General features: G+C 37.5%; 1 protein-coding gene across 3 annotated transcripts in view; it reads right to left on the bottom strand.

Moving 5' to 3' along the window:
- The window catches only part of DMD (dystrophin), a gene marked incomplete at its 3' end in the record, with an annotated part of 1,946,774 nt that overhangs the window by 1,061,117 nt on the left and 857,753 nt on the right, over positions 1-27,904 (bottom strand). For all 3 annotated transcript variants that reach the window (XM_081125527.1, XM_081125528.1, XM_081125524.1), the window contains exons 41-42: positions 27,377-27,559; positions 3,421-3,615 (exon numbers count right to left, since the gene is read on the bottom strand). In XM_081125527.1, coding sequence (XP_080981653.1) covers positions 3,421-3,615; positions 27,377-27,559 — 378 coding nt within the window. The remainder of the gene's footprint in view (positions 1-3,420; positions 3,616-27,376; positions 27,560-27,904) is intronic.

Here is a 27,904-nt window from a genome sequence, read left to right as displayed (position 1 = left end):
AAAGAGTGCCTAAGCACTGTATCAAAGTTGATTCCTATTACTTTTTGGTAAAACCCAGCTGCCATCCTTATTTGAAGTCACGCCTATTTTTGTAGTAAAAATTTACCTTTATCAATGTCAACATACTTTTTGTTGGCAAGTGCTGAATAGTAGTACACATGCCATTATTTTTTCAAAATTGTCCGAGGTTGGGTTCCTCTAGAAACAGATCCTAAGAGTAGAACATGCATGCAAGTGATTTACTTGGAAATGATCTTAGGAAACACTAGTACGGGAGTGGGGAGATTAAGAGAGGAAGCCAGGAAAGAGTGTAATATGAGGAAGGTTTCTACTGTGTACAATGGGGTCTCAGTCCTGAACCCCCAGTCCTCAATGGGGAACTTCAAACCAGAATGTACAACATGCCTCAGACTTACCCCAACTGAAAATGTGGCTGAGCAGTGTTGTTTATCTACTGAAAGCCACCTTTCGTTGGTTGACGTTTGTTGAGAGATGTGTGGAAGCAGAGCCTTAATGCCCTGAAACTTATGGGATTTTGGAACTAGAGAGAGCCCTAAGGCAAAGAGTCCCAGGAACATGCAGTTGGCAGCTGCTAGTCAGAGTGCAGGGGATGCTCAGAGTGCAGGGGGATGGGTGAGGTCCGAAGAGTATCTCATATACTGATGGAATTGAAGCTTTCGGTAAAATCAGGTATATGGAGGCATTACGATGAATCCTTTCCATTGGGCCTCTGAATGAATCATTTCTGCTTTCATGACAAGAGTTTAAAGTTTTAAAGCTCTCAGGGTAACAACTTTTGGAAACTTAATAATTGTGATGCTAAAAATGTCTATGTTTATACTTTATTATTTTAATTTTCTAATTTTTCATTTGGGTAAGAACACTTAACCTGAGATCTATCCTCATAATAAAATGTGTATAATACATTACTGTTACTATAGGACAATGTTGTACAGCAGCTCTCTAGAATGTATGCATCTTGCATGACTAAAACTTTACACCATCGAGCAGCAAACCCCCTTTTATTCCTTGCCCCAGCCCCTGGAAACCACCAACTTCTCTCTTTTATTATGCGCATACTTTCATATTAAATACTTTAAAACAAGATTATATGATTTAGCATAGTAATTACATTTTATCAAGTTTTAGACAATCAACTTTTTCTTAAAAATTGTGTTATTTCTAAAAGTGAAACTTTGAAAAAAATTCTTTCAAAATTATGGTACTACCATTTATGTAATGACTGCTGTTAACTTTTTACATATAAACAATCACAACCAATTGATTCACAATGCTAGTATTGGCTTTGATATAAGAATAAATGTTACTTAGGTATATATTCCTCATTCATCGCTAGCTGTGCCTTAGCTAGCTAGTGTACTGTCTATTAAATGTAGATTTTCACATGTAAGGAGGTGTTTATCTGCTAAGTTCCTGTCAAAATGATTAGGTAGCTTCCCAATTCAATACATCTATGAAAATCACATGTGCTGCATTAGTTATATTTTGTTCAGAAAGTAATTATTTTAACTTATCACACATTATTTGCGTTGTATTGCACTTGCAAGAAATATGTATATTAAACCACAGCAATATCTACTACAGCTCTATAAGTTGATTCATGCAAATCTGTCAGGAATAAAATCAACCACAATTTCATTTCAAATCTTCCCAACCAGCAGCTGTACAATTTATGCATTCCTTTTCTATTTTTACTACTGGATTATGACAAAGATGAATGCCTTTAAGAGGAAATACATATTCATTGAAAAGACTGAGATCAAAACGATCCCCCTTCCAGAAGCCCATAAAGGTAGGAAGTCCATTTGCCTGCTGCAGATTTGTGGGGAGTGAGATGGAATTATGCCCAAAACGACCTCTAATGAGGATTCAAAAATCCAGTTAAATTAAACCCGCAATGCCTTTTTGCAAGCCACAGTAATCGATACCATCACAATTGGTGTCAGCTATAATATTATTAAATATGCCTTGAGGAACAAATGATTAGCTATGAGTGTAGCCAGGGGCCCGTCCTTCTGACTGTGCCGGGTTAAGATGTATGAAAACAAAGACATTCAATTGGCAACATAATAAGTTTAGGGTCACCGCTCTCCTGACCCATATGTACATGAACATGGGAAGGAATGAATATTAGCTCATTAGCAGTGATTTACACGGTGAATGACAATGATGAACTTACAAAATGCACTGTCATGAGAAATTAGTTATTGTGAATGACAGGAGTGCCGGCATGTCTCCTTTATCAATGGATCGGGTTTCCTTTCCTTTCCTCATCAGACATTTGACTTTTACTTCAAAGAGAATAAGAAATTGAACCATACTGAAATGGATGGAGTGGCTCCAGACAGTCATGCATCTCTTACTTTACTTTAGTGTGTAATTTTATAGCTTAGTTGATATAATGTAAGATATAAAACTCAAGTCACTCAAGATACTGCAGCTCTGATTTCCAAAGCAAATAAATAGCTTTATCTAGTTGTATCCTTATGCAGATAAATGTGTGATATGGAGTGAGCTTTCAAAAAATCATTTAGAGTATAAAATACTTTGGCTAATAGGTGCTGCTGAGAGCAAACTTATCTTCTATTTGTAATGTTATGCTATTTGCATTGGAAAATACCAAGCTCTGGCTATACTATGATATTTCATTTTGATTGTGAAATGTACCATCACAAAAATTATCTTGAGACACACATTATTATGGACATTTCCTCGGTGCTATATTCATTTACTTTCAGATACTGCCCTCTAAAACTCAAAGACTATTTGCTTATTGTGTTTTGTCTTAGTTTGGGATTCAGAACTTGAAGTTGGCAGTTTGAAAAAAGCTGGATTTGGTTGGTAGCCTTTGCTTGGTAATTTTAAAGAAAAGGTTTTATTGTTTTCTACTCAATTAGATTCCATATAGCCTAGTACTGATACTGACACTAATTTGAATTTGAATGTGTATAAGTGAAAAATATAAGACTGACTAAAACAATATACAACAGATGTTATCTTAAACCTCATCTAGCTTCCCTTTTTATAAGAGAAGACAGGAAAGTAATGTATCGGTCGGGAATAAACTGTTCTTCTATCAAAGCTTGTTTTCTTTTTAAAGCTTGTTTTTTGGTGAGTCCTTTCTGCCTCGAATGAATGTGTGTTAAAGCATTATTTTTGTGCAGGCCTCTTTTAGGAGGTCTCTCAACATTAAATATTATGAAATGCCTCTTAGGATTTATGTTTCTCTTCCCATCCCAAATTTCTAAAGCTAACCATTTTATACAGTGTTTTCAGAATTCCACGAAAGTCAAAATGCCTTTACATTATACGCTTAAATCAACTGTTTTGGAACCGCCAATGATCAATGGATCAATGCGATCATCTTGTAAAATCTAAATGAAAGTGCTTTGCTTTTACCTTCAGAGACTCCTCTTGTTTAAAGAGATCTTCAAAATCTTTAGCACAGAGGTCAGGAGCACTGAGAAGTTGTTCCACTTCTGAGAGCGCTTGTAAGACGTGAGTGATCTCAGTCAAATAAGTAGAAGGCACATAAGAAATTTCCAAAGGCATGTCTTCAGTCATCACCACCACTGATTCTTCACGGACTGTGTGCTGGTATAGATATACAAAAGGACAATTCTTTTAGCTTCCTAATCATGAAAAGACCTCGATTGAGTTAATACAGATTCCAATTTATAGCTGACAGAGGGCTGAAAGTGGATAAAAATGCACGAGAAGTCTAGTAGAAAGGTTATTATTTATATATCCTTTTCTTCCAAAAAGTGTTAGAACCTTTTATAATAAGAGATACATGCACATTAGCACCATGAATATAAGAATGAAAAGACCAAGAGCCATAAGGTCATGAGAAGGGTAATTTTATCCTGAGAAAAAGATGATTTTTACAACTGATTTTGAAAATGTAACTTTAAGGTTCCTTGAAAACTCGGTATGGGGTAGGATGGGGTGGGGTCTACATCTGTGGTATTCATACCAAAGGAATCTATCCTATACTTTTCTCCCCTAATCTTTTTTTTTTTAATCTTCACCGAAGGATATTTTTTCCATTGCTTTTCAGAGAGAGTGGAAGTGGGGAGGGAGAGAGAGAGAAGCATCGATGTGAGAGAAACACACCGACTGGGTGCCTCCCGCATATGCCCCGACCCAGGCAGGGGATCGAGCCTGCAACTGAGGTACATGCCCTTGGCCGGAATTGAACCTGGGGCCCTTCAGTCCGCAGGCTGATGCTCTAACCACTGAGCAACCAGCTAAGGCTTTTCCCCCTAATCTTGATCGCGGTACAAGAGGACCAAAGTATTTGGAGCTGGGATGTACCTTACTATTAAGCACCCCTCTCCTCCAAATTCCAGACATCGGGTCCTCTCTTTGATGCTAGCTTCTTAGAAGGTTAAGCTGCTAATTAAGGTGCTAGATGATTAGGATTGAGGGTGGAATTCATGTTTTAAAAAGAAGTCCAGAAAACCCTAACATCTCCTCCCGCATCTGGGCTTTCCTACCTGGCATTCAAGTGCTAGACGTGATGGGCATTTGGAGCTCAGGGTCCTTTTGGAAGTAGTGCCTCTTTCCCTATTCCTTAGAAGAGCAAGAAACAGACACCATTTGGCACAAAATTCAAAAAGATAGATGGCCTCTGCTCTCTTCTGTCTACAGTATGCATAAGTAGCAAAACTCTTGCAACTGAAATTAGTTTCCTGGTAAGTTTGCTGCGAATTGATCAACTGTCACCTGCCTGTTGCTGGGGCCAGCTGAGGGGTTCAGCAGCAGGGGCTCTGGGGGTGTTCTGATGACAGGCCTGCTAACACAGCCATTTATTACTGCACAGCCTTTATGACGAGACCATCCTCATTTTTACAGGAATGTAACTGAATGGAGTTTAGGAGCCCTGGCTGAAGTCACACAAAGATGAGTGAAATCATAAGCTGGTCCGTTTATGCTTTCTTTTTAATTTCTCGGGTGCAGGATTCTTGTGCTCAGTACTTACATAATATAAAAATACAACCACTCTAATTTAGATGTCTCATCTACTTATGGCACTGCAAATTCATAGAATTACACAAATTAACTTAAATGACATGATGCTCCCTTTTACAAAGTTTGGTTTGATGTGCACATCATAACCGAACACCTGACACATGCTCCTCCACGATCAACGGAATGACCATCTACACACACTTCCAATTTCCCTTCACAATAATATTAGAATTTGGGGCTAGAGTTTGTTGAGAACAAGTCACTGACTTAACCATAGATTTTTACATCCAAATTCTCAATTTTTCCATTTCAAACCAACCATTTCACCCATTTAAAAGAAAATAATAAATCAGCAGGCTATTTGAATTTCCAATTTTCACTGACACATTAGGTTTGACACTAACCAGTAGAGTTAACAACACACGTCAAAAAAATTTACTGTGACATTTATACTCTCCAGTAGACTGGTGACTATTGTTCTTAATAAAAATTTCCAAGGTAATAAATTTGTCTTGGAAAGTTTCTTATTTGCATCAGTTGTTTCCATTCCAGAGGGAAAGATAGTTCTACATTCTCTGAAACAGGAATATTTTCTATATCATTTTTATATAATAGCGCAATTACCTTTCTTTCTAATTGTATGCGTTTTATACCTTTAAGTTTCTATAGAATAGTGGTTTTTGTTATTAGGGACAGAGTTGGGTAAAAGACCAGTAGTAGTTTCTCCCTCTCATACGTATGTATGTAGTTTTGCTTAACCAAAAGAGTTGTTTTACAATGAGACATATCTTCAAAATACTTAGCAAACATGTGAGTTTCATTTTAAAAAATCAGTGTGAGTTCCAAAAGGCTTTGATATTCATTATCATTTTTTCTTAGAAGGAAAATGATTCCAAGTTCTTTATATCTCCTTTCTGTTTCTCTTTTGACATGTAGTTTCGTAGATCTTCATTACCTACATTTGGGATGCTCTCAGCTGTCTTAAATTCTTATTGGTGCCTTATAAATATAGTTATTATGAATTATAAATAGCAAGGAACTTAATTGAACACTTAAATACAATAAATAAAAGGGGAACTAAAATAAATTCACATTTGACAACTGCCTTAGATATAATTTCCTGAAATACACATTAAGAGAAACATATTTTGGCCTACATTTTAATGGAAATCTCTTCCAGAAGAATGTTATGGCATCTATTTAAATCCAGAATTTTTCAAATAATTGAGATTTTGTATCTAGTTCTAGAAACCAATTTAGCTTTTTCCTTCTTATTAACCTGATTGAAATTACCTTCAAAGAATCATTAGTCATCGCACAGCAGCCAGGGCAGGCTCTATTAATATGCGTATTGTGATTATTTTCAAGACTATCGTAGATAAGTCTTAGAGCAGTTGGTGTCAATCCATGGAAATAAGTGGACTAACTATGCCACAGCCTATTCAGACATGGCTTGATGAGATTCTCCAACCCATTTAGAAATATTCAAAATGGTTTAGTTGATAAAAGCAATCAAAGGAATAGAAAGGCATATCCTATCACTTCAGAAAAGGTTTCAATGACAGAATAATTGCAATATTTGCTATCCTAAACTACTGATAAATAAGTAATCTTCTTTCTATTTTTTCTTGTGCAAAATAAATCAAATTAGAATGCTTATAATTCCTAAATGCCTTCTGGTTACAATTAGCTGTGGGCACTGACTCAGCTGTATTTTGTAAGCTAAATTCTAAAAGGTTAATATCACACATTTAAAACATTTAATGAAGACTAATCTATTGTAGGACTTAGCTCCTCCTATCATCTTGATACATGTGTCCATGGATAGTAAAACTCAAGTGGTACATATCACAGGAATAATCCAGTGAGCTTTTATGAAAAAAACAAAACAAAAAAACCAGAAATACTTCAAAATAATTCTTTGACATCATTGGAAACACGTCCTCATTTTCTAGAAAGCTCAGTTTTATAAATCTTAAACATCCTCATTTATTATAAAGTTCTAATCCATTTTTATATACAGATGTGTATATAAATTGATTTTTCTAGAGAGAGAGATGTATCATAATTTTCACATACAGGAAACTACTAAAAATTTAATCAAGAGAGTCAGCCACTTGGAGATCTCGTTTACTGTCTACTCCTTAAAATATATCCTTCCTTTTGACAGTCACGCAGGCCCACAGCGAATAAACTCTATCCACGGAGTGACTTCCAGTTTGGTTTAATAAAAATTTCAGGCAGTTACTTAAAAATCAGTGTAATTGGAAGTATCATGTTCATATTCTCTTCTTTATGCAAAATCCATGCACTCATATTCAGATTTTGCCTTTTCATTTGAATTTCATTAACTCTGCCTTGAATAATTATATCCTTCTGAATTCTGATGTGTACAAATCCTGTCTAACCTTTTGAAAATCAACTTGCTTTTGTTAATGTTCTTTACCACCTTCTATCATTATAGATATTCATGCATCATTAGCAAGGGAGTGCTGGAGCCATACTAATTCATTTTATTTCTCTCTGTTCACATTCCTTTCTAATGATATATACCCAAAAGAATACACTATCCTCATTTTCTGGGAATGAAAATCAAGAGATGTGGAAGAAAGCCTCAAAATGCCTATTTTTATTAAGAAATGAAAAGCCCAATCGATGCTTAAAAAGGATCATTAGGGGACAAGACTATGATTTGTAGCACCTAAAGTTGAGGTAGAAACAGTTTTTGAGATTTTCAGCTATGTAAGTAGGCCTAGCTATCACTCCTAAAGTTTTTAAAAAATAACTCTGGTTTCTCTGAAACTTAGCGATCACTGTCTTTTTATTCCTTAAAATTTGTTTCTGGAAGGGTCACATAACTGCATGAGATGAAGGCAATCCTGTCTTGAAATGAATGGTGCATCGTACCTAAGCTTTTGAAACACAGTGTTTTGCCCCATGATTTAAGAGCCTTCTCTCTGTTCAATATAAAAATTTCAAATGGGTTGTGGTTACCGGTACAATTATGAGCTATGAGGTCAAAGAAACTGACGAAGGAAAATGTGCTATATGCCATATTGTTAAAATATATTCCTTTAAAATACATATATGCCTAATATAAATATGTTATATACAAGATAGATCAATGCCTTCAAAGACTAACAAAAAATATACTAGAATTAGGATGAAAGTAATACAGTGATAGAGCAAGGAGAAAGGTGTGGGGGGAAACGGCGATGGAAGGAGACTCGATTAGGGGTGGTGAACATACAACAGAGTGTGCAGATGATGTGTTGTGAAGTTGTGCACCTAAAATCTGTATACTTTTGTTTCCAGGGTCACCCCAATAAAATCAGGAAAAAGAGGAAAAAGAGAAAATGAAAAAGATGTACCAAACCTTCAAAATAAAACCAGGTTAGTTATTCATGATTTAAAGGGCGCCATGGTATAAAAATCTTTTAGTCTATATCTGATTCTCTTTCCTCAAAAGGATATTCTTTTTTAAAAAAGATGTTTTCATTGATTTCAGGCAGAGGAAAGGAGAGGGAGAGAGAGAGAAACATCAACGACGAGAGTCATTGATCGGCTGCCTCCTGCATGTGCCCTGACCGGGAATCAAACGGCGATCGCCTGGATCCTAGGTCGACGTCAACCGCTGAGCCACACCAGCCGGGCTCAAGGACATTCTTAAATACTACAGATTTTAAAATAATAATACAATGGCATGTAAATCCTAAATAGGATTCCAGGCTTTATGTGGGTTCTGATGTCTCATAAGTGACATGGAAATGGGAAAGAATTAAGTTTTCTCACACAGGTAGATCTAGTCACAAAAGTCTTCAGAGAAAGACAATTAAGTTTCCTTCTAGGGATCAGGACAGTAATAAGGACAGTTGAGCTTTTTTTATTTATTTTTCCTTGATCATTTCCAGAAATTATAAGCCGAAAAAGGCAAGTTAAGTAAGCAAATTTGGCACACCAAAAATGCTGTGTTAGGAGAGAGAAAAAAGCCCTAAATAAGAAAGCCTATAAAAGACAAGAATATGACACAGGAGACAGGGGTGGGCTCAGTCTTTCCTGCTGCTGTTCTGCACCCACATCAATGACATGACTGCTCCAGCCTGACAGTGCTCGACCTTATGTGCTTTTAATCAAGCCGCTGGTCAGAAAGACCTTGGATCATCAGCCTAATGAGTGCAAATGGATTCGTTCTGATCTTCCGCAGAGAAAATAGCGGGGGGACAGTGTCTGCTCTTAGTGCCCCCCCTACCGAATCATCTAGAAAATTACCTATGTGAAACTAGGAAGCAAAACGGGAGGCTCGGCCCTCGAATGACACGACTTGATGGACAAAGTGTATTAGCTTGTAATTTACCTTTTGCTTAAAAGGAACAAAACACATGCAATAAAAATAATCAGGACAAAATAGGGCAGGAAAGCTTCCCTGATGGTCATTTGATTTCTTTGCTAACATTAGGATGAAACTGCGGAGCAGGGCGGGCTGTCAGCAGCGGAGATTTGTGAGTGCAGCTGGATGTGCCAGATCTGAGGGCGTCCTGCTCCTAAGGGGCCCGGGGCGCGGTGTCACCTAGAAGGGGCCTGGCTGTGCCTGCTCGTTGCTCCTCTCCACGCCGCCCAGCCTTCAGTTCCCCAGGGCCAAGCGAAATTACCATCTAATTAAACTGATAAACTGAACCTCGGTAATGTGTTAGTGGCTTACAGTGGTTTAAAGTGTGATCTCTCACAGGATAACATCTGCATTTTAAGAAGGATTTTCAACGAATTAACATAAATTAGTAGCATGGTAGAATTCTAGTCACTAAGTATGGCTGTGAAAGAAGTGGAAGAAAAGGGCTTGGGGTCCCTCCAACATATACGGCCTACCCTGTAAGAAATCCCCCGTCAAGGAACATGGTAATTTAATAAATAAGGTTATACACCCTGGGCGCCTTTCAGTGGAACAAAAATGCAGCAAAGACTCATGCACAGTGCCTGGCAAGTGGTAGGCTGTCAAAAATACTCGTTAAATAAATGAATGAAAAACCCATAAGCTTAAAAGGATAATTTAAAAAATAGGTATTTTCTTCATTTCATGTCATCTTCATTGGTATAGACTTAAAAAGTGTTTCTGATTTAACGATGTAGCATTTCTCCACTTTACTGCGCACTAGCTAAATGCTGTCACGCATACGGATCTTGGTTCCTCAGCTGCCCCTCAGATATCAGTGTAAGTCATTATGTGTGAACAAAAAAAAAGAGGCAATTATTTGGGGTATTTGTATACAGATAATTTTAAGAGATATTCGTTTTAGCCCCTTCATGGAGGCCCACGATGCCTCTTAGCACACTGAAACGTCTGAGAAGGCTCGCAGTCTAGAAACCTTTTGAATCCTTGCTAAGTCTTCCCAAATTCTTTACATAAAACCTTTAATGTATATATCCAGGGTATGTTTTTTGATAATAAGGTATCCTAATATGTCAGCTTGGAAATACATAGGAAGTTTTTAACATGTTCATGTGTGAAAATGGGCATACATACATACATATATTTAATTTAATGTGAAAATAAAATTAACACATGAAAAATATCTCAGAAAATACTCAAGTCAAAGCAGATGTTTAGCTAAGGTTCGAACAAGAACAGTCAGTAACATGGCAGATTGTTTTTTCTGCAATCTTAAATGACTTTAGTGCTTCCAGTGCATTCTAAATCTTTTTTGTTAAGCTGAAAAGTTTTGCTATTTCTTTGGCCTGGCACATGAGGCTATCTTTATTTAAATGCTCTTAAGAGGCACCCTAATTCCAAATAACATGATTTTTATAATTATCCTGAACTCTACTCTCCTTTTAAATACTCACAAGTATTTTATATGCCTGTAATAAAAAAAGTAACAAAACAGAAATTTTGGAACTATTGATAGATGGATATTAAACTATTAAAATGAACATCTTGATGAGCTTGGTAGGCATTTTCAAAGGTCAAGTTTATATTTTACAAAGAAAACCTATGTATGCAAATACTTATAAGCACACACCTAAGTTTAAATGTGTATATAGTTATATATATACACATATACAGACACATAGCACAGATATGTAGATAGATAGATGATAAATAAAAATCAGCTGGCAGCAGTCTTTTATGATTTAGGAAGCTAATATGCTATATGCTTTTGTGTGTTAAACATATATTTAATAGATGAGAGATTATTTTTAACATAATTTTATTTAGGAATAAACTGTTAAAATAATTAAATTCTATATGCTAAGTATAAGTCCAAGCAGATAAATAGTAATAACCACAAATAATCTCCCTCCCCTTCCCTCTCTCTCTCTCATTTGTCCTATCTTTTGTCAAGCTGTTTCTCAAGGCCATGTGTCCTATAGCCTCATATAGAGGCCCCTTTTTGCCTCTCTTCCAGGTTAGGGCTATTATTTCATGTTTCTGTCATTTATTCTATTTCCTTTTCCTTCTGATTTCTACTATACTAGGGGCAGAAAAACAAAATAACGAAGTTTATTAGAATTCTCTCTAAAATCAAGAGTGATTTTTTTTTGAATCTTAAAAAAGGGGCCTGAATAGTGGTCCCCTTAAGAAACTTCAGTGAGCTTTGGGCTTCATGAAATTTATCCAATCAATGTACAAGTCCAGTGGCCTTTTGTTCAGCTTTTTCTGATTCTTGGCTGTGTTCCATGTAATTTATAATGATGTCCATGTGGTCTCTGAATAAATGAGGTGCTGCTCTGTGTAAACTATTGTGTTTAATGATCTTTTTTCTAAAATAACGTATTTTGCCAAGTTATAACTTATGACAGTCACTGAACAAAACCATTTTTTTCTTACCTAAGATTATGCACAATTCTTAGGGTTTGCTGAGTTTAAGGACACCTCTGGCTGAATGTGCTCCACTCTACAATCAAGATAGTTTCTCCTGAAACAGCTTGTTCTCTTTCAATGTTCAAAAAAAATAATCATCATTGTATTTTCCCATGGCCAGAATTCTAATATAAAATCGCACTGTCCCGGCCAGCGAATTCTCAAGTTTTAATTCTAAGAAATCCTATTCAAACAATCACTTTTAAATTTGTTTTATATCATATGTTTTAAAAAGATAATTAACTGAGGCCTTAACATGCCTTCCATTTCCCAAAGCTCTTTGTCAAAGCAGCCACAAAGGAAATCGTGTTTTGCCAAATGAAAAAAATATTTTGTTAATTTTTTACTTCTCAAAACTTTTCAGAATACTGATTAACTCGCCTACTTTCTGTATCCAAACCATAATTTTTTTAAATTACAAGAGTGAACTAAAACCATGAGGGTAAAAGCATTTTGTAAATCAGAGAGCTAAGTTAAATGTCTGTCATGGCTCTGAAATGGGAAATAAAGAAGACAAGGAAAGCATACATATGAACATAAATGCTGCGCATTTTTCCAATTTGGCATCTTCATGTTTTCAGTTTTCAATTTTGTTAAAACACAGCAAAGGTAACACTTCTGTGTGAAAGTACATTAATTAGTTTTATTTTTTGGGTTCCAAACAGCACTACCAAATGATGCTACTATGGAGTCTCTATGCCCTTGAAACAAACACAAAAGGATTTAAATCTAGAGGATGAAGTATTTATAAAAAGGCACATACTGTTTCGTTACATTTATTACATGTAAGTATACATATTGAAAATATATTAGGCAGGTGTTGCGATCCCCTAAACCTACCCTTTTTATTTTTTAATTTATTTTTTAAAAATATATCTTTATTGATTTCAGAGGGAGGGAGGGAGAGGGAGAGAGAGAGAAACATCAATGATGAGAGTCATTGGTCAGCTGCCTCCCGCACGCCCCCTGCTGGGGATCGAGCCCGCAACCTGGGCCTGTGCCCTGACTGGGAATCGAACCCCGATCGCCTGGATCCTAGGTCGATGCTCGATGGCTGAGCCACACTCGGCCGGGCAACCCACCCTTTCTACATATATGTTCTTGTATTCGTTTCTCACATATGACAAAAGAAATTCCAGAATCTTATTTCAGGAGATAATTCTTGTGGGGTCCGTAGTTACTGTCCAGGAGGCCATAAAAATGGGAGGTGATCATGGGTTTTGGAGCTTTCCGTTCCCCATTCTCAAAACTTCAAAGAACCAACATAGAAACTTGACAGGAATGGTGTCCTTTCGTGTGAATAAGTTTCTCCAAAATGATGGTTCCCAGACTTCTTCTTTCATTGGTCTATAAAATACTACTAAAAATGTCTGGGAACCTCACCGAATTCCAACCTTTATTTTTTCTAGTAAAGGACACTGCAAAAAATAACAAACGGCAAGAAAGAAAAAAGATGAAAGAAAGGCTATTTTATGCCACCGTGACCACCAATGGCAGAAAGCCATACTTTCGAAAGAAAGGACAATTGTTCTATAAGTTTAGCTCTAGGAAAAGCACAATATATTTGTTCTTATTTTTTTCTGTTTCCTGGGGACCAGTGAAAACTCTCAGATACTGGTGGATTGGCATCAAGACACCACTTTTGTAAGAACACAGAACAAATAATTGTGAAGTGTAGAGAATTCCACAGGAAGGCGCTCTCTATCTATCTATCTATTCATTCATTCATTCATTCACTCATTCATGTAAAACATTTTTAGTGAACATGCACTCTGTGTCAAAATCCATGTACTGGGAAAATACTAGTTAACAAGGCAAAGTCTCTGCCTTCACTGAACCTACATTCTAATGGTAGAAGACGGATTATAAACAAGTAAACAAATACACATTACATTTTCAGGTTGTGGTAAGTGCCATTAAGGGAAGTAATCTGGTTCATGTTATAAAGCAGGACGGAGGGGTGAAGGGAATGTTGTGAATTATATCATTATATCGGACAGGATGCTGCAGGACATTTTGTTCTACATCCCAAAAGATGACAGGAGACCAGCAGGGAAGGAACCAGAAAGAAAGTCCCAAGGAAAGGAAACCATATTGCAAAGATGGAAGTGAAAGACATTTTGGCAGGTTTGAGAAAGAGGAAGCCATTGTGACAGTGCATTAAAGAGGCTATTTTGTACTAGGGAGGCCAGTGTGTAAAAGGGTCTAGATTCCGCAAAATAATTTTCCACATGGTCAAGCGTGTCTGAGGCAAGAAACTAAAATAGAGTGTGAATGATATTATTCATGTTTTATGCATATTTGTGATTGCCTAGTTGTTAATCAGGGCTAAGTTTGAACTTCATACAGATCGCAAGGGAGTTATAACATTATAGATTATTGTATTTGTTAAATAATTCATTTACTTATGTTTTGCCACCCAGACATTCTATGAGTTAAGAATTTACTGACTAGTATGGAAAACTATTTGCATAGATGTCCTGGAAACTTTCCCAGTTAATTTATCTTGGCAATGAACACCCATGAATTGCTATCCAACTAAACAGCTAATATTGCCTCTAAGTTATGAATTAACCTAAACATCTTACGTTTGTATACATACGAAGTCTTGGCTTTCATTTTATCCATGCACCTTTTACCCACGGATTCACCATCATGAAATGAAGCTTTCCTCTGTGTTACATGTGTTAAAGTCGCCATTTAAGTTTTAAAAAATTGCTCATGATTGTTAGCATACGTTCTTCAATTTGATAAAAATTTATTGAATTGGCACTTTCATTTAGTTCCCTACTAGAGAGCTGTATATAACTTATGGAGTACTACACTTAGAAGATTAAATAAATAAAAGGGTAAGAATTATGAAATTTTAAAACAAAATCTAGTTGTATAATGGTGTCTGTGAATAGATGCATTCGTATTATTAAAAAATTATTAAAATTAGCCCGGCCCGCATAGCTCAGCGGTTGAGCATTGACCTATGAGCCGGGAGAGCGCGGTTCTATTCCCCGGTCAGGGCACAGGCCCGGGTTGCGGGCTTGATCCCCAGCAGGGGGCGTGCGGGAGGCAGCCGATCAATGACCCTCATCATTGATGTTTCTCTCTCTCTCTCCCTCTCCCTTCCTCTCTCTGAAGTCAATAAAGGCGTAATTTTAAAATATATATTAAAACTAAATTTCAAACCCATTTTAAGGTTTCAAAAGCCATTGGCTCATAAAGGAAGGCAGAAGAAATATCAGATAACTTAGCAGACTTGAAGACACTGCAACCCTTTTTTCTTTCATGAAAATCAAAGTGAGGAAAATACACTTGAATTAATTTTATTCATCTGTTCTAAAAATATGTTCCATACAATGAGAGTCTTAAGTAATCATTGAAGAATCAGAATGATTCGCAGATGGTGCGAGTGTTTTATTTTTAACCAGTTGTTTCGCACATGCTCAGAGGGGTATTTCCAACCCCACAGCAGAAGCCATCTAGGCGCCTTCCAGCTGGTGCTCCATATTTTGAAAGCAAATTTTGATTGGAGAAAATTACACTTTTTATTGTCGTGTTGCAAATGGAGGTCAAATTGCTGTGTATAAATTCTTGTACTTTTTCTCTCTTCATTGTATAAGTTATATTTATCAAATACCACGTCTTTTGCATGATCGCTATGGATTCACCAATGGTATTTTACGTTTTGTGTTGTCTGGCTCCTAAGAGGCACTAGATAAATGTTTATTGAATGAAAGAAATACCAATTCAACGTATCCAAAATAAAAACTTGAGTTTCTACATAGATTCCCAGTAAGTGTATGGAATTCCGATTTCACTCAACCCTTATCACTATTAGGAGATTTTAATTTAAAAAGAATCAAAAGGGGAGACACTGATGTAATAAAACAGTGCCCAAAGCACAACCAAAGAAACGAGATGGACAAATCTCTTTAACTTAGTAATTAAAATTCAATCTTGATGTTGGAATCCTTACCCTTAATTTTCATGGGAACTCAGGCAACAGACAAATTTTAGTCTGTTTAGGTTCTTATCAGGACTAGAGACACTCTTAGTAAAGATCTAGTCGCGCTTACGTCCCTGGCCTCGCACAAACTGTGTTATCTCACAACAAAATAACCAATAGTCATAATTATTTCTAATGGACTAAGAGGAACTTGGCTTCATGGGCTTATTCACAATGAGAAGTAATAAACTGTTCCAAAATAGTTCTATCAAATGCAATTATTTTTCAAGTACTGTCATTCCAAGGAAGAGAATATTAATGTTAGTGAATCAAGTTACTTTGATGCCAAAAATGAGTTATATTTATTCAAATTTGACTAATAAATGACATAATAAAACTGCACATATCAGCAATGCATTAGACTCAACTTTATGTTTATGTTCATGAAATATATATCATTAATATATTTACCATCAATGTTTCCTGAACACTGCGCTAAATTTCCAGTTGATAGCGAAACTTGATACAGCATATTACTACGAGAAAGGTAACATTATTTTATGCCTATTTATATATTTGATACCGAATTGAGTTGTGACTGTAGTCCTTCACTGTCATTAATTCAGGAGATGAACGAGAGGTAGAAGCATGTACCTGTCACAGCCATGACCTAACTGCGATGCCTGTGCACGCTAATATAAGCAGTGAATCAAGTTTAACATATTTACATTATATTTGAGTGGACTGGGCAATTTAAGCCAGCCATCAGAGGTAACATTTCCAAGGGGATATATTGTATAAATCTTTTTTATAAAATGATGAATTTCTTTAAACTCACAAGAATATGAAATTGCTATTACATCTTATTTTGTAGATAGTAATGGCTTTGGACTGGAGAGATTCAGAGAAAACAAAGCCCTGTGTTAATATACTTGCTTACTATCTTTTGCCAATTCAATTAATGTTCTTAGATCTCGGTTTCCAGTTTGAATAATTTATTGCAATAGCTTATGTACTTTTCTCTCTCTATTTCAAAAATGTCATGCTCTATTCTTATCAGCTTAACAGGTATTCTAAAATTACTAACATACAGAATGAATTGTGCATGGTCTTCTTCTGAGCATTAAGAGGACCTTTCAATGACTTTATTCATGATTGATTGATTCATTCATTCATTCAACAAATCTATATCGTGTACCTACTACTTGCTAGTCTCTGCTTTTGGTTCTGAGGGCACAGCAGTGAAAACCAAAACAAAACAGGAGAATTCCTTCAGTTTTGGAGCTTTCACCCCAGGGAAGGAGAGAGGCAATAAGATGAAGAGTGGAAGTATTTATAACATTCCTGGTAGTGCATTTTATGGAAGAAAATAAATGGGGAAGGGGTCGACACAGAGTGTGTGTGTGTGTGTGTGTGTGTGTGTGTGTGTGTGGAGAGAGAGCGAGAGAGACTCACTGAGAACCCTTTTGAGCAAAGACTTGAAGGCGGAGATGGAGGGGCCATGGAGATACCTGGAAGAGGGTTGGAGGCACAGGAAGCACGTAGTGCAACGGGAGTGTGCCAGACACGTTCAAGGGAAAGTGAAAAGGCCAATGGAGGGGACACAGTCAACAAGAGCTAAAGTATTAAGAGGTGAGGCCAGAAAGGTAACAAGGGGCCGGATCATATATCCCTTGGAATTCACGTAAGGACTTCGGATTTCACTTTAAAATAGATGGGAATCCATCAGGGCATCTTGATCCAATACAGACACTGGATTTGTGTTTGCAAAGGACGCCTCTGCTTCTTGCGTCGAGAATGGGTCAAGGGCAGCGAGGGCAGGTTTGCACCAAAAGCTCTGAAAGGGGCGCGTTACCTCTGTAGGCCAGGGAAGGAGAGGGGCCCGGTTACCAAAAAGGACTGGTCAGGAGCGAACCAGGAGCCTGAATGGAAAGAGCAAGGCAGGGAGTCCGAAGAAGAAAGGTAAGTGTCCCAGGGCTAGGCCCTGAGGCGAGGGGTTCTGAGCCACCTCCCTCTCCGCCCTGCCACTGACGGCTGACCTTCTAGTTCTGTTCTGTGCCCAGCACATAAATTAGACAGTTTTATACATAGCAAGTATTTCTTTAGTCTTTTCCACCTGTTTTGCATTTTATTTATGCATCATTTTTCCTTACATCTCAAATCTTGCATCTGGGGTCATTCTTCTGCTTAAAAACCACCCCTGAGGCGCATACATGCCATGGATTATTACATAGGCATTAAAAACGTTCACAGAATTTCTTTTTTCTGACATAGAAAGACATATGTCATAATGCTTGAGAACTGAATAAACACCAATAGTGGCTAATTCTAAAACAAAACAAAACAAATAAAAAGCAAACAACAACCCTGAGGACTCTTTGGTGAGGCTCTCCTACTAGTAAACTCTCTCATTTTTTGTCTGTTCAAGAGATCTTTATTCTATGTCATTCTCAAAAGAAGACGTATGTGTGTGGGGGGCGGTGTTTATACAATGGAATATTATGCAGCAATAAAAAAAGAACAAACCTTGCCATTTGCAATAATATGGATAGATCTAGGAGTATTTTGCTAAGTGAAATAAGTCAGGCAGAGAAAGATAAATGCCATATGGTTTCACTTACATATGGAATCTAAAACTAAAAAACAAAAAAACAAAAAACCCACAAGCAAACAAAAATAGACTCATAGAAAAAGAGACCAAAGGGATAGTTACCTGAAGGCAGGGGGTGGGGGGGATAGGTGAAGAGGGGAAGGAGATACGGTCAATAATATTGTGATGAGTTTACATGGTGTCAGGTGATTACCAGAATTAGTGGGGTGATCCCATTGTAAGACATAAAAATGTGAAATCACTATATTGTACACCTGATACCATAGGATCTCACTTATATGTGGAATCTAATGAACAAAATAAACTGATGAACAGAATAGATCCAGAGACATGGAAGCGTGGGACAGACTGGCAGCTGTCAGGGGGAGGGGGGGGGGGCTGGATGAAAGAAGGTGAAGGGAGTAGCCGAAGACCTTATATGCACAGCCCTGGGCACAGACAGTGTGGCGGTGGCCAGGGGAGGGGGTGGAGGTGGGCAAAGGGGGGGAAATGGGGACACCTGTAATAATGCCAACAATAAAAATAAAGTTATAAAAGCTAATATAACCAACATAAGACTGTGTACCAATATTAGAAAAGAGAGTTTCTGTAAGCATAGCACGCTAGGTTCACAGGTGGCCCTTCTTGCATCGTTTTTGAAAATGTTATTCTACCACCTTCTGGCCCTTATCACTGCTCTAAAATCAGCTGCCACTGTACGTGTCACTGCTTTCTAGGTGATCAGTCTCTAGCTGCCTGTGAACGGTTCTCTTTGTGTTTGGCATTCCCTAAATTTGACCTCCTCACACCCTTTCTTACCCTTTCTTCTATATTTTCTATATTTTCGTCTCTCTTTATGCACTTTAGGCAATTATTTTCTGTATCTTCCAATTTCCTCAGTCTCATTTCTGTGAGATCTACTCTGATGCTTCACTTGTCCACTGAATTGTTCATTTCGGTTTATTACATCTCTCAATTTCTAGAAGTTCCATTTGACTCGTTTCAAAACAAACTTCTTGATCATTAATTTTTATTGTCTCTTGTCCCTAATTCACACTTTTGATGCCAACTTTTACTGCTTTAAAAATATTAAACATATTTAGTTGACACTCTGTAGCAGATTAAGTCGCTATTTTCTGCCTTTGAGAGAGGGATTCTGCTGCTGGTTTCCTCGCGTGAAGCCATCTCAAGGCTAAACTTATGTTCCTAGAACTTTATCTGTGGGAATCAAAGCCTAATTTAAGAGGTGTTACACTAGGATATATTTGTATTTGCTTCTTTTAGGTACATGAAACACTACCAAGTCAGAAAAACTTCAATTTTTGGCTTTGGCCTTGTTAGGACACCCAGCAGTGTGAGCTCTGGACTCCAACACTGGTGCATACTGGCCAGTGGCCATAATAAAAATAGTCTGTAACTTCTTCAGGCTCTTCTGGTGCTTCCTTCTCTCTCTTAATTCTATAAAAAAGGAGTAATTAGCTTTATCCTCTGGCTCAATATTTAGTCAAAGTGCCCTGGTAATGAGAAACTCAAGACATAAACCTAGGTTTTCTTATTCAGAGTATAAAAGTTATAATATCGAAGGTTTTCTAACAGGAGTGGAATCCACTTTATTTGTGTGTGTCTTTCCAGTTTATGGAATCTACTTTACAAATAGTCGCCCAGTCTTAATTGTCCAATGGTAATACAATAGAATTTTGGAGGTTTGTGGCTGGATAAAAGAAATCTTATGTGAAAATTAAAATTGAATGGGGGGGATTGGAATGAATGAATTCCAATTAAATAAGCCATTCCTGTTGACATATGTGTGTGCCCTGTTTCTTTTACAAGGTATTTATATATTCTCTGTTTTGCAGATTTATTTTAATTCATCTTGGTTGAAATACCCAATGTATTTATTCAACTTGTGGGCTCGTGTTTTCTTTAAGTTCTGGGAAATTTTAGCCAGTATGCCAGAAATATTGTCTCAAGTATTCTCTCGGCCTCCGCTTTTTAAGTTATATTAGACATAAAGTTTCTTATTCTGTTCTCCGCTTGTCTTTTATATTTCTCGTATTTTTGTTTTACGTGGTGTTTTCTGATAATTTCACCATAATGACCTTCTAATTTTCTCTTTTTATTTATTTAATTATATATTTACTGCATATATTTAAGTTTTTTTGAATTTCAATTACTAGGCTTTGGTTTCTACAAGTTTTATTTTATTTTCATCATAAATACCTGTGCATTTTATAATGTTTTATAAATTAATGTTTATTTTATACTTTTATCTGTATAATTATTTTCAACATTTTTAAAGTACTCAATAGTTTTCTATAATTTCAAGTTCATGAGGTGCTAATTCTCTCGCTCATTGTTAGATGACTGGGTCACAATGTAGTGTTTCTGCATGTGGGCTGTAATCTTTTGTTGTGAACTAATCTTCAGTGTCCGTGTGTTTGTGGGATGCTCCCAAAAGACTGACTTATCGTATTACTCTGAGGGCGGACTCCAAGGATTTCACCAATCTGGGACCAATTTTATGTTAATTTCTCAATTCAAGGGTGTCGAGACTTGTGGCTCATGTAAAAATTCTAACCCCCCCCCCATTCAATTTTAATTTTCACATAAGGTTCCTTTTATCCAGCCACAATCCCTGGCAGATAAACTGAGTTTGTGAGTAGGATTTATCTAAACCCCCTTTGCATTCCAAGGGAAGCATTTGAAGGTTCTGCTTTCGGAGGCTTTTTTAAAAATTAATTTCTATTTAACTGAATTTATTGGGAGACACTGGTTCACAAAACCATACAGGTTTCAAGCATACAACTCACCAAAACATCTGCGCACTGCACCCTGCACCCAGGCCCAAAGCAAAGTCTCTTTCTGTCCCCATTTCCCCCCTCTGCCCCCCTCCCCCTCCCCCCACTCCCCTTCCTTCTGGCTATCCTCACATTTATATCTGCGCAGTGGCATGTCAAGTAAGGCCACATATTTTCTACTAAAAGGTCTTTAAAACTTTCTCCTAACTGTTAGGCCTTCAGTGCAGGTCCAGCATCATATGAGATGTGCTCAACCGGGGGAAGAGAGGTTCCATCATATATTCTGAGCTCAGCTATGTGTTTGAAACGGTATAAAAATGACATTTTATTCAGAATTCTCAGACATTTGAAATGAAGGATGAGGGAATCAGTCAGTCATCTTCCTGAAAGCTGATTCTAGCTGAACATACTCTATTTACCAAACAAACATTAAGCTGATTCGATTACATAACTAGAGACTAGAAAAAAATGCTACAGAAATGGCAATAAATATTATGATCACAAACAACCTAGAAAAACATAAAATCTTGACTTGTCTAATTTCTTTCTTAGTTCTCGTGATATGTTAATTACAAAATTGAAGCTGGGAAAAGAAAAATTCTATAAGCAGCTATCTCCTTGGTTCATTTTCTTTAGCAACCATTATTAGTCTTTTATATTCACAATTCTGTTTACTAAAGAACATTCTGTCTCTAACGAAGAATGTTATTTATGCTCCCAAATTCTCCAAGGATCTTGCATTGGCAGCTGACAATGCCTATTGTTATTCCAAGGCAAAGAAAAAAATCTGTGAGGCAATTATGAAAAAAATATGTTTCCCCTTATTTAAGTCTCAAAACTAATTGGTTACCATTATGTGATAGGAGAAAATAAACACCAAAAAACATGAATGACAGGCTATCAAATCTAGGTTCAGACATTGTTTTGGCAGGCAGCTCTGTGATTACTTTTCTTGTACTCTCTGTTTCATTTAAAACAAAAATCCAAAATAACAATAGCATAATGGCAGTGATGCTTTCCCCATTTCCTTCTGAAGAACACTTGTTTTCCACAGCCACTCAAACAGGAATCCTATCATGAAGCTGAAGTGAAATTTCCCCCTTTGTACTGCAGCTATCCAGATGTGCAAGTCTGCAGAATCCATTCCCCTTGTAGAAAGTCATAATCACATTTGCATTTCAAAAGCCCTGAAAATTTCTCAAGTAAGGAGACTTTGCTTAATCTAGTGTTTCTCAAACTTATTTGGACACTCAATATTTTTTTCTTTCTTTTAAATAATTCCCACAGTATTTTGGGAAGCTCTGAGATCAAGTTTGGTGTCTTCCATACCTTACATGTGTCCTTGGACAGATCTCATTAACTTAATTTTTCTTACTATAAAATGGCCATGAAAATATGACTTACTTGCGGGGGTTATTAGTGGGATCAAACTCGATGTGTGTGACAGCTCTTTGCAGATACAGAATTCTATTCAAATTCACACAATTTTTAAAAGTTAGTGGGAAATGTTTCATACTATAAAAGTGTTTTCATTTTACAAAATTATTCATTTAAAGACTAATTTATATAATACACTTATTGTGGCATTTAAAGTGAATCTACTGACCCAGGCCGGGTAGCTCAGCTGGTTACAGTGTCGTCTGCATATCCCAAGGCTGCAGGTTCGATCCCTGGTCAGGGCACATGCAAAAAGCAACCAATGGCCAACTGATGAATGCATAAATAAGTGGACCAACAAGTCAAAGTTTCTCTCTCTTTCCTCTCTCTCTCTCTCTCTCCCCCCCTCTCTCTCCCCTCCTCTCTCTAAAATAAATCAATAAAGAAAAGTAAAATGAATCTACAAAGAAAATGTTCTTTCAATTTTTCAAGAACTTGTACATTGGGGAAATGTATACTTTTAATGTTAAGATACTTTATTCTAATTTACTCTGAGATAGTTAGTAAAAGCTATCCTTTGCAATACATCACCCTTCACCACCTCCATTTCAGGTTTTAAGGACTTTTTGTCTCTTCTCAGTACACACACTTCCAAAAGTAACTGCAATAAAACCTGCTGTTCTGAACAATTGTCTTCACCTCCCAATTGGCATGGATAATTATAAGGAGAACAAAATTATTTCTAAAAGAGAAAAAATACCTATTAAGTATTAGGTGTCTAGATGATACACCGAAGTTCCACTAAACGTTCATTGTTCCTAAATGGCAGCATGGCTAAGTTGAGTTATAAAACCTATGCAAAAACCTAGGCCAAAAATATTCCATGAAGAAACAATATGTGCAAAGGTCCTGAGATGGAAATGATCTTGGTGGATTTAAGTAGAGAACACTTTATGCCTCTCTGAGAGGAGAAAGGCAAAAAGGGAATGAAGCTGGAGTCAGAGGGGTGATGGGCAGGGCCCCAATTATGTAGAGGCTCAAAGGGTTTTGGCGAAAGGGAAATGGTCAGCAGGGGCTACACAGAATTTCCCTTAGGCTCTAGGGGCTCTCTGCCTTCACCAGGGAGGAGAGTGTGGGTGGGAAAGGGCTGAAAGCAAGAATTAGGGGCTGCTGGGGCAACACGGGGGGAGGTGACCCTCCTGCAGTCTAGGGTTTCCACACTGCAGGCACTGAGAGGTGGGCCAGTGAAACATGACAGAGGCACGGGATTTGAAATGAATTACACGGATACTATAAGAGAAAAGAGGCCTCATGGGTGATGTCTAGGTTTATGACACTCAAAGAGCTGGGCAGGAGCCAACTTATGTAAGGGAGGAGATCAATTATTTCTGACTTGGCTACGTTATGTTTGAGATGCTTGTTAGTCCAAAATAAGAAGTTGAATGAGAGTTGTTGGATATATTATTTACCTGGACTTTGAAACTATAGGATATTCAGGGCAAGTCGAGTTGTATTTAGAAAAGGGGTATTTCTTTTCCTTCTACTACTAAGATTTTTTTTTTGTCTCTTAAAAATTTTACTGAATGTATTGCAGTGACATTGGTTAATAAAATTACATAACTTGGGTGTAAAATTTCTATAATAAATCCTCTGCATAGTGTATTGTGCTCACTACCCAAAGTCAAGTCTCCGTCCATCATCATCTATTTGATTCCCTGTACCCTCTCCTACCTCCCCCACGCCCTTCCCCTCTGGTAATCACCATACTGCTATCTGTGTCTATGAGTTGTGGTTTTGGGCTTTTGTGCTCACATAGCTCCGACATGGACATAGTCCCCAAAATGCACTACTTTTACACTGCCTAGCCTATATTTCTGAGACTTTATCTCTGACATAGCAAATATTAATTCCTCATTTTACACTCAACTATCAAACGTTAAGCATTTTACAGTCCTGCCTACAGTCTTGAATGGCCACTGCTAGCATATGAAAGACTAACTGAAGATCAGTAAGTCCAATAAAGCCTAAAGTGTATAGCTAGAGAGAACAGAAAGGGACATTTAAGAGAAAGACAGGAAAAAGAGAGAAGGCGCCTGCAGAGGGAGGTGAGGAATTTTGAAGCTATGGCCACCTGTGCTCCATCAGGGCCACTGTGGGGCTGTTTCAAATATAACTTCTGGTTAAGCTGTTTGCTTGTTTGGTATTGCAAATGGTCTCAGCGCAGAACAATTGGGAAAGGTGACTCTAACCAGTGGACGTGTGAAATCCATTTTTTAATAAATGTTAGTAATTGCTGAAATATAACGGACGTCGGATACATTTATCAGCCACCTATCATCTTTTAGGTCTAATTAAAACCTAAAGTCAAATATGATTGTTAAGATCGAATTGATTATGCTTCATACATATTGCTACTGCTTGTATTATCACGGAAAATCGAGACTTAACATACAGCCCAGCTGGCGGGGCTCAGCGGTTGAGCATCGACCTAGGATCTGGGAGATCGGGGTTCGATTCCCCGTCAGGGCACAGGCCCAGGTTGCAGGCTCGATCCCCAGCAGGGGGCGTGCGGGAGGCAGCCGGTCAGTGACTCTCATCATTGATGTTTCTCTCTCTCCCTCTCCCTCTCCCTCTCCCTTCCTCTCTCTGAAATCAATAAAGATATAATTTTTTTAAAAAAAAGACTTAACATATAAATATTTTCCCCACCCTGGGCACCTTCTGAATTTTGAAACTTTCAGATATAAAATCAAGAAGAGCCCTGACCGGTTTGCTCAGTGGTTAGAGCATCAGCGTGCGCACAGAAAGGCCTCGGGTGCGATTCGGGCCAAGGGCATGTACCTCAGTTGCAGGCTCGATCCCCAGTCCCAGTCACGGTGCGTGCGGGAGGCGACCAATCGATGTTTTTCTCCCTCCCCCTCTCCCCCTCCCTACCACTCTCTCTAAAAAAATATTAATGGAAAAAATATCCTCCGGTGAGGGTTAACAAAACCAAAGAAGGAGAAGTAATGGTCTGTGGGAAAAAATGTATCCTGTTATTTTACTAGAAGTTATTTTTAAATTTTGATACTGGTTTACATATCCTTACTTTATTTCACCAAACATTATATTATTATATTTTATACATATTGTTGATAGCCTATTATGTGTAATTACGTAATGACGTTTTAAGTGGGTTTTGTGGAGATTTTTGATCCTGTGTCTATTTAACTATAAAGTGTTGATAACTTACCTTTACCAGGTTGTAAAAAATTTTAATCCTGCATATAGAGTGTATCAATATTTGGGGGAAATTAGAATGGAGAAATTAGCAGTCAGGTAATTCGAAACAAAGGACTTCTCCCTGAATGATCCATTAAATCAAGGCAAAAATATTTTACTTGAATTTTCATTAGAATTGTCTTAATCTTTCAATTCTTTTTGCAACCACAGACACAGGCTTTCTTTTAGTGTAAGCTTGCGTGATTTATGGCATGTTAAGGTCACAATATCTAATATGAGGAATAGGCAGAAAGTGCAATCAACTGGAATTGTACTTCAAATGTAATATAGTTTAAATATATCTTATATTACTTCTTCCAATTTCTCAGAATATTCAGCTGCTACTAAATCCTAGGATACTGGATTTCATAGGAAAGAATGTATTCATGGATTTTTCTAACATGTAAAAAGAAGTCACAATAATATGAAGTATTTTCCCCCTTGGTTCTTAAGAAGTATTAACAAAATCATACGCTTACAGAGTTATGTTCATTGTCCTAGACCTATTTTCAAATATACCCCATATTAAATGGAATCAACAATATCACATAAGAAAGTTCCCCCCAAAGTCTCATCTGTGCATCGAAACACATGAAATCGCCTTTACATAGGCCAACAGTGGTTGACTACCTGGTGGTTTCATATGATTCAACCTAACGTAATTATAGCGCCTTATTTTCCAGGCTCTGACATCCTGGTTCTGTGAGGAGCAGTCTCTTAGCCTAATTACAGAGTGGTGACCATTCCTCTTCACTTTACAATGTCTCACAATAGAATCAAAACATGTCTGTGTGAGAAAATCCCTACGATTTACATACCCTATTACAAATAAAGAGCTAAGAAGACCAACTTTCCGATCATCAATCGCCTTTTTAAAGAGAGAATCACAAATTTCCCAGCCAGCGGTTTGAAAGAAGAGCAGTGGTTTCTTTTTCTTTGGTTTGAGATATCTCAGTTGTCCTAATATTTAACACTTTTTCAATCTGCTATCAATTGGCAACCATCTTACTAGGCATCCATTTCTTCTAAGAAACCCTTTGACCCATTAAGTAGATAAGCCAGGCATGAGCACTAAACTACCTTTCTTTAAGTCACTGATATAAGGGCTTATGCAAGGTGATGTAAGAAGATGATTCACAAAAGGTTTATTATTTACCATGTATACATTAAGAAAGTAAAAGCAGCATGAGATGATCTCAGGAAAGCAATTTTTTGATTAGACACTGAAATAAAGTAAATGTATGATAGATTGACAAATTCACATTGCCAATGTTATGAAAACTGATGCAGCAAAAAGATGTCATTTTCAATTTTGATAGTAAGGGGGCTGCTTCCGATGATCTGTTAATTTATTATATTTTTCATCTGAAAAACTAACCGCTAGTGTTACAGAAGCCCAAGGCAAGGGGGGGAAGCTACCCGCTCTCAGGAGGGCATATTAGAAATTCGCAATTGCACCCCGACTTTGTCACGGGTTTTTGCTGTTGCTCTGTTAGTAGGCCTCTGTTATTAGAATAGCAGTTGCAAACACATACGTGGGTTTGCCAGTAACAACTCACAATTTGTGCAAAGTTGAGTCTTCGAAACTGAGCAAATTTGCTCTCAATTTCCCTCCAGCGATTGCTGAGCTGGATCTGGGTTGGCTCCACTGCCACTGCGGCCCCATCGGCAGCCAAGCCCTCCGCTTGCCTGCGCACTGCGTTCAGCTCCTGCTTCTTCGTCTGCAACTCGCGGTCAATCTCCTAGTGAGCAAAACCAATACAGGGCCCAGGGCAGTTAGCTAACCGCAGCGACCAGCCTGCAAGCAGCACACACTCCCCGCGCTTCCACAGGCCGTGGGCACCTCAGGGCCACTCCTCCGAATCTACGCATACGGAAGCCCTCACTGTCATCTTCACCCAAGGATCCGAACATTCGCTCGGCTGTCGCTTTAGATATTCGAATTAAGAAAATATTTAAGTTGCTCTAACTTTTTTTTTGTTTCCTTCCCTTCTCAATTCCTCTGCTGTTTTGGGGGTTGACCCAAATTGGAGTGATTATTTATTATTAGGGACCATCCATGTAGAATATAATTTAGAGGGGAAGTG

Source organism: Miniopterus schreibersii (genome assembly GCF_964146895.1).
Source record: "Miniopterus schreibersii genome assembly, chromosome: X".
Classification (NCBI taxonomy): Eukaryota; Metazoa; Chordata; class Mammalia; order Chiroptera; family Miniopteridae; genus Miniopterus; species Miniopterus schreibersii.
This window is presented reverse-complemented; position numbering and strand designations above follow the sequence as displayed.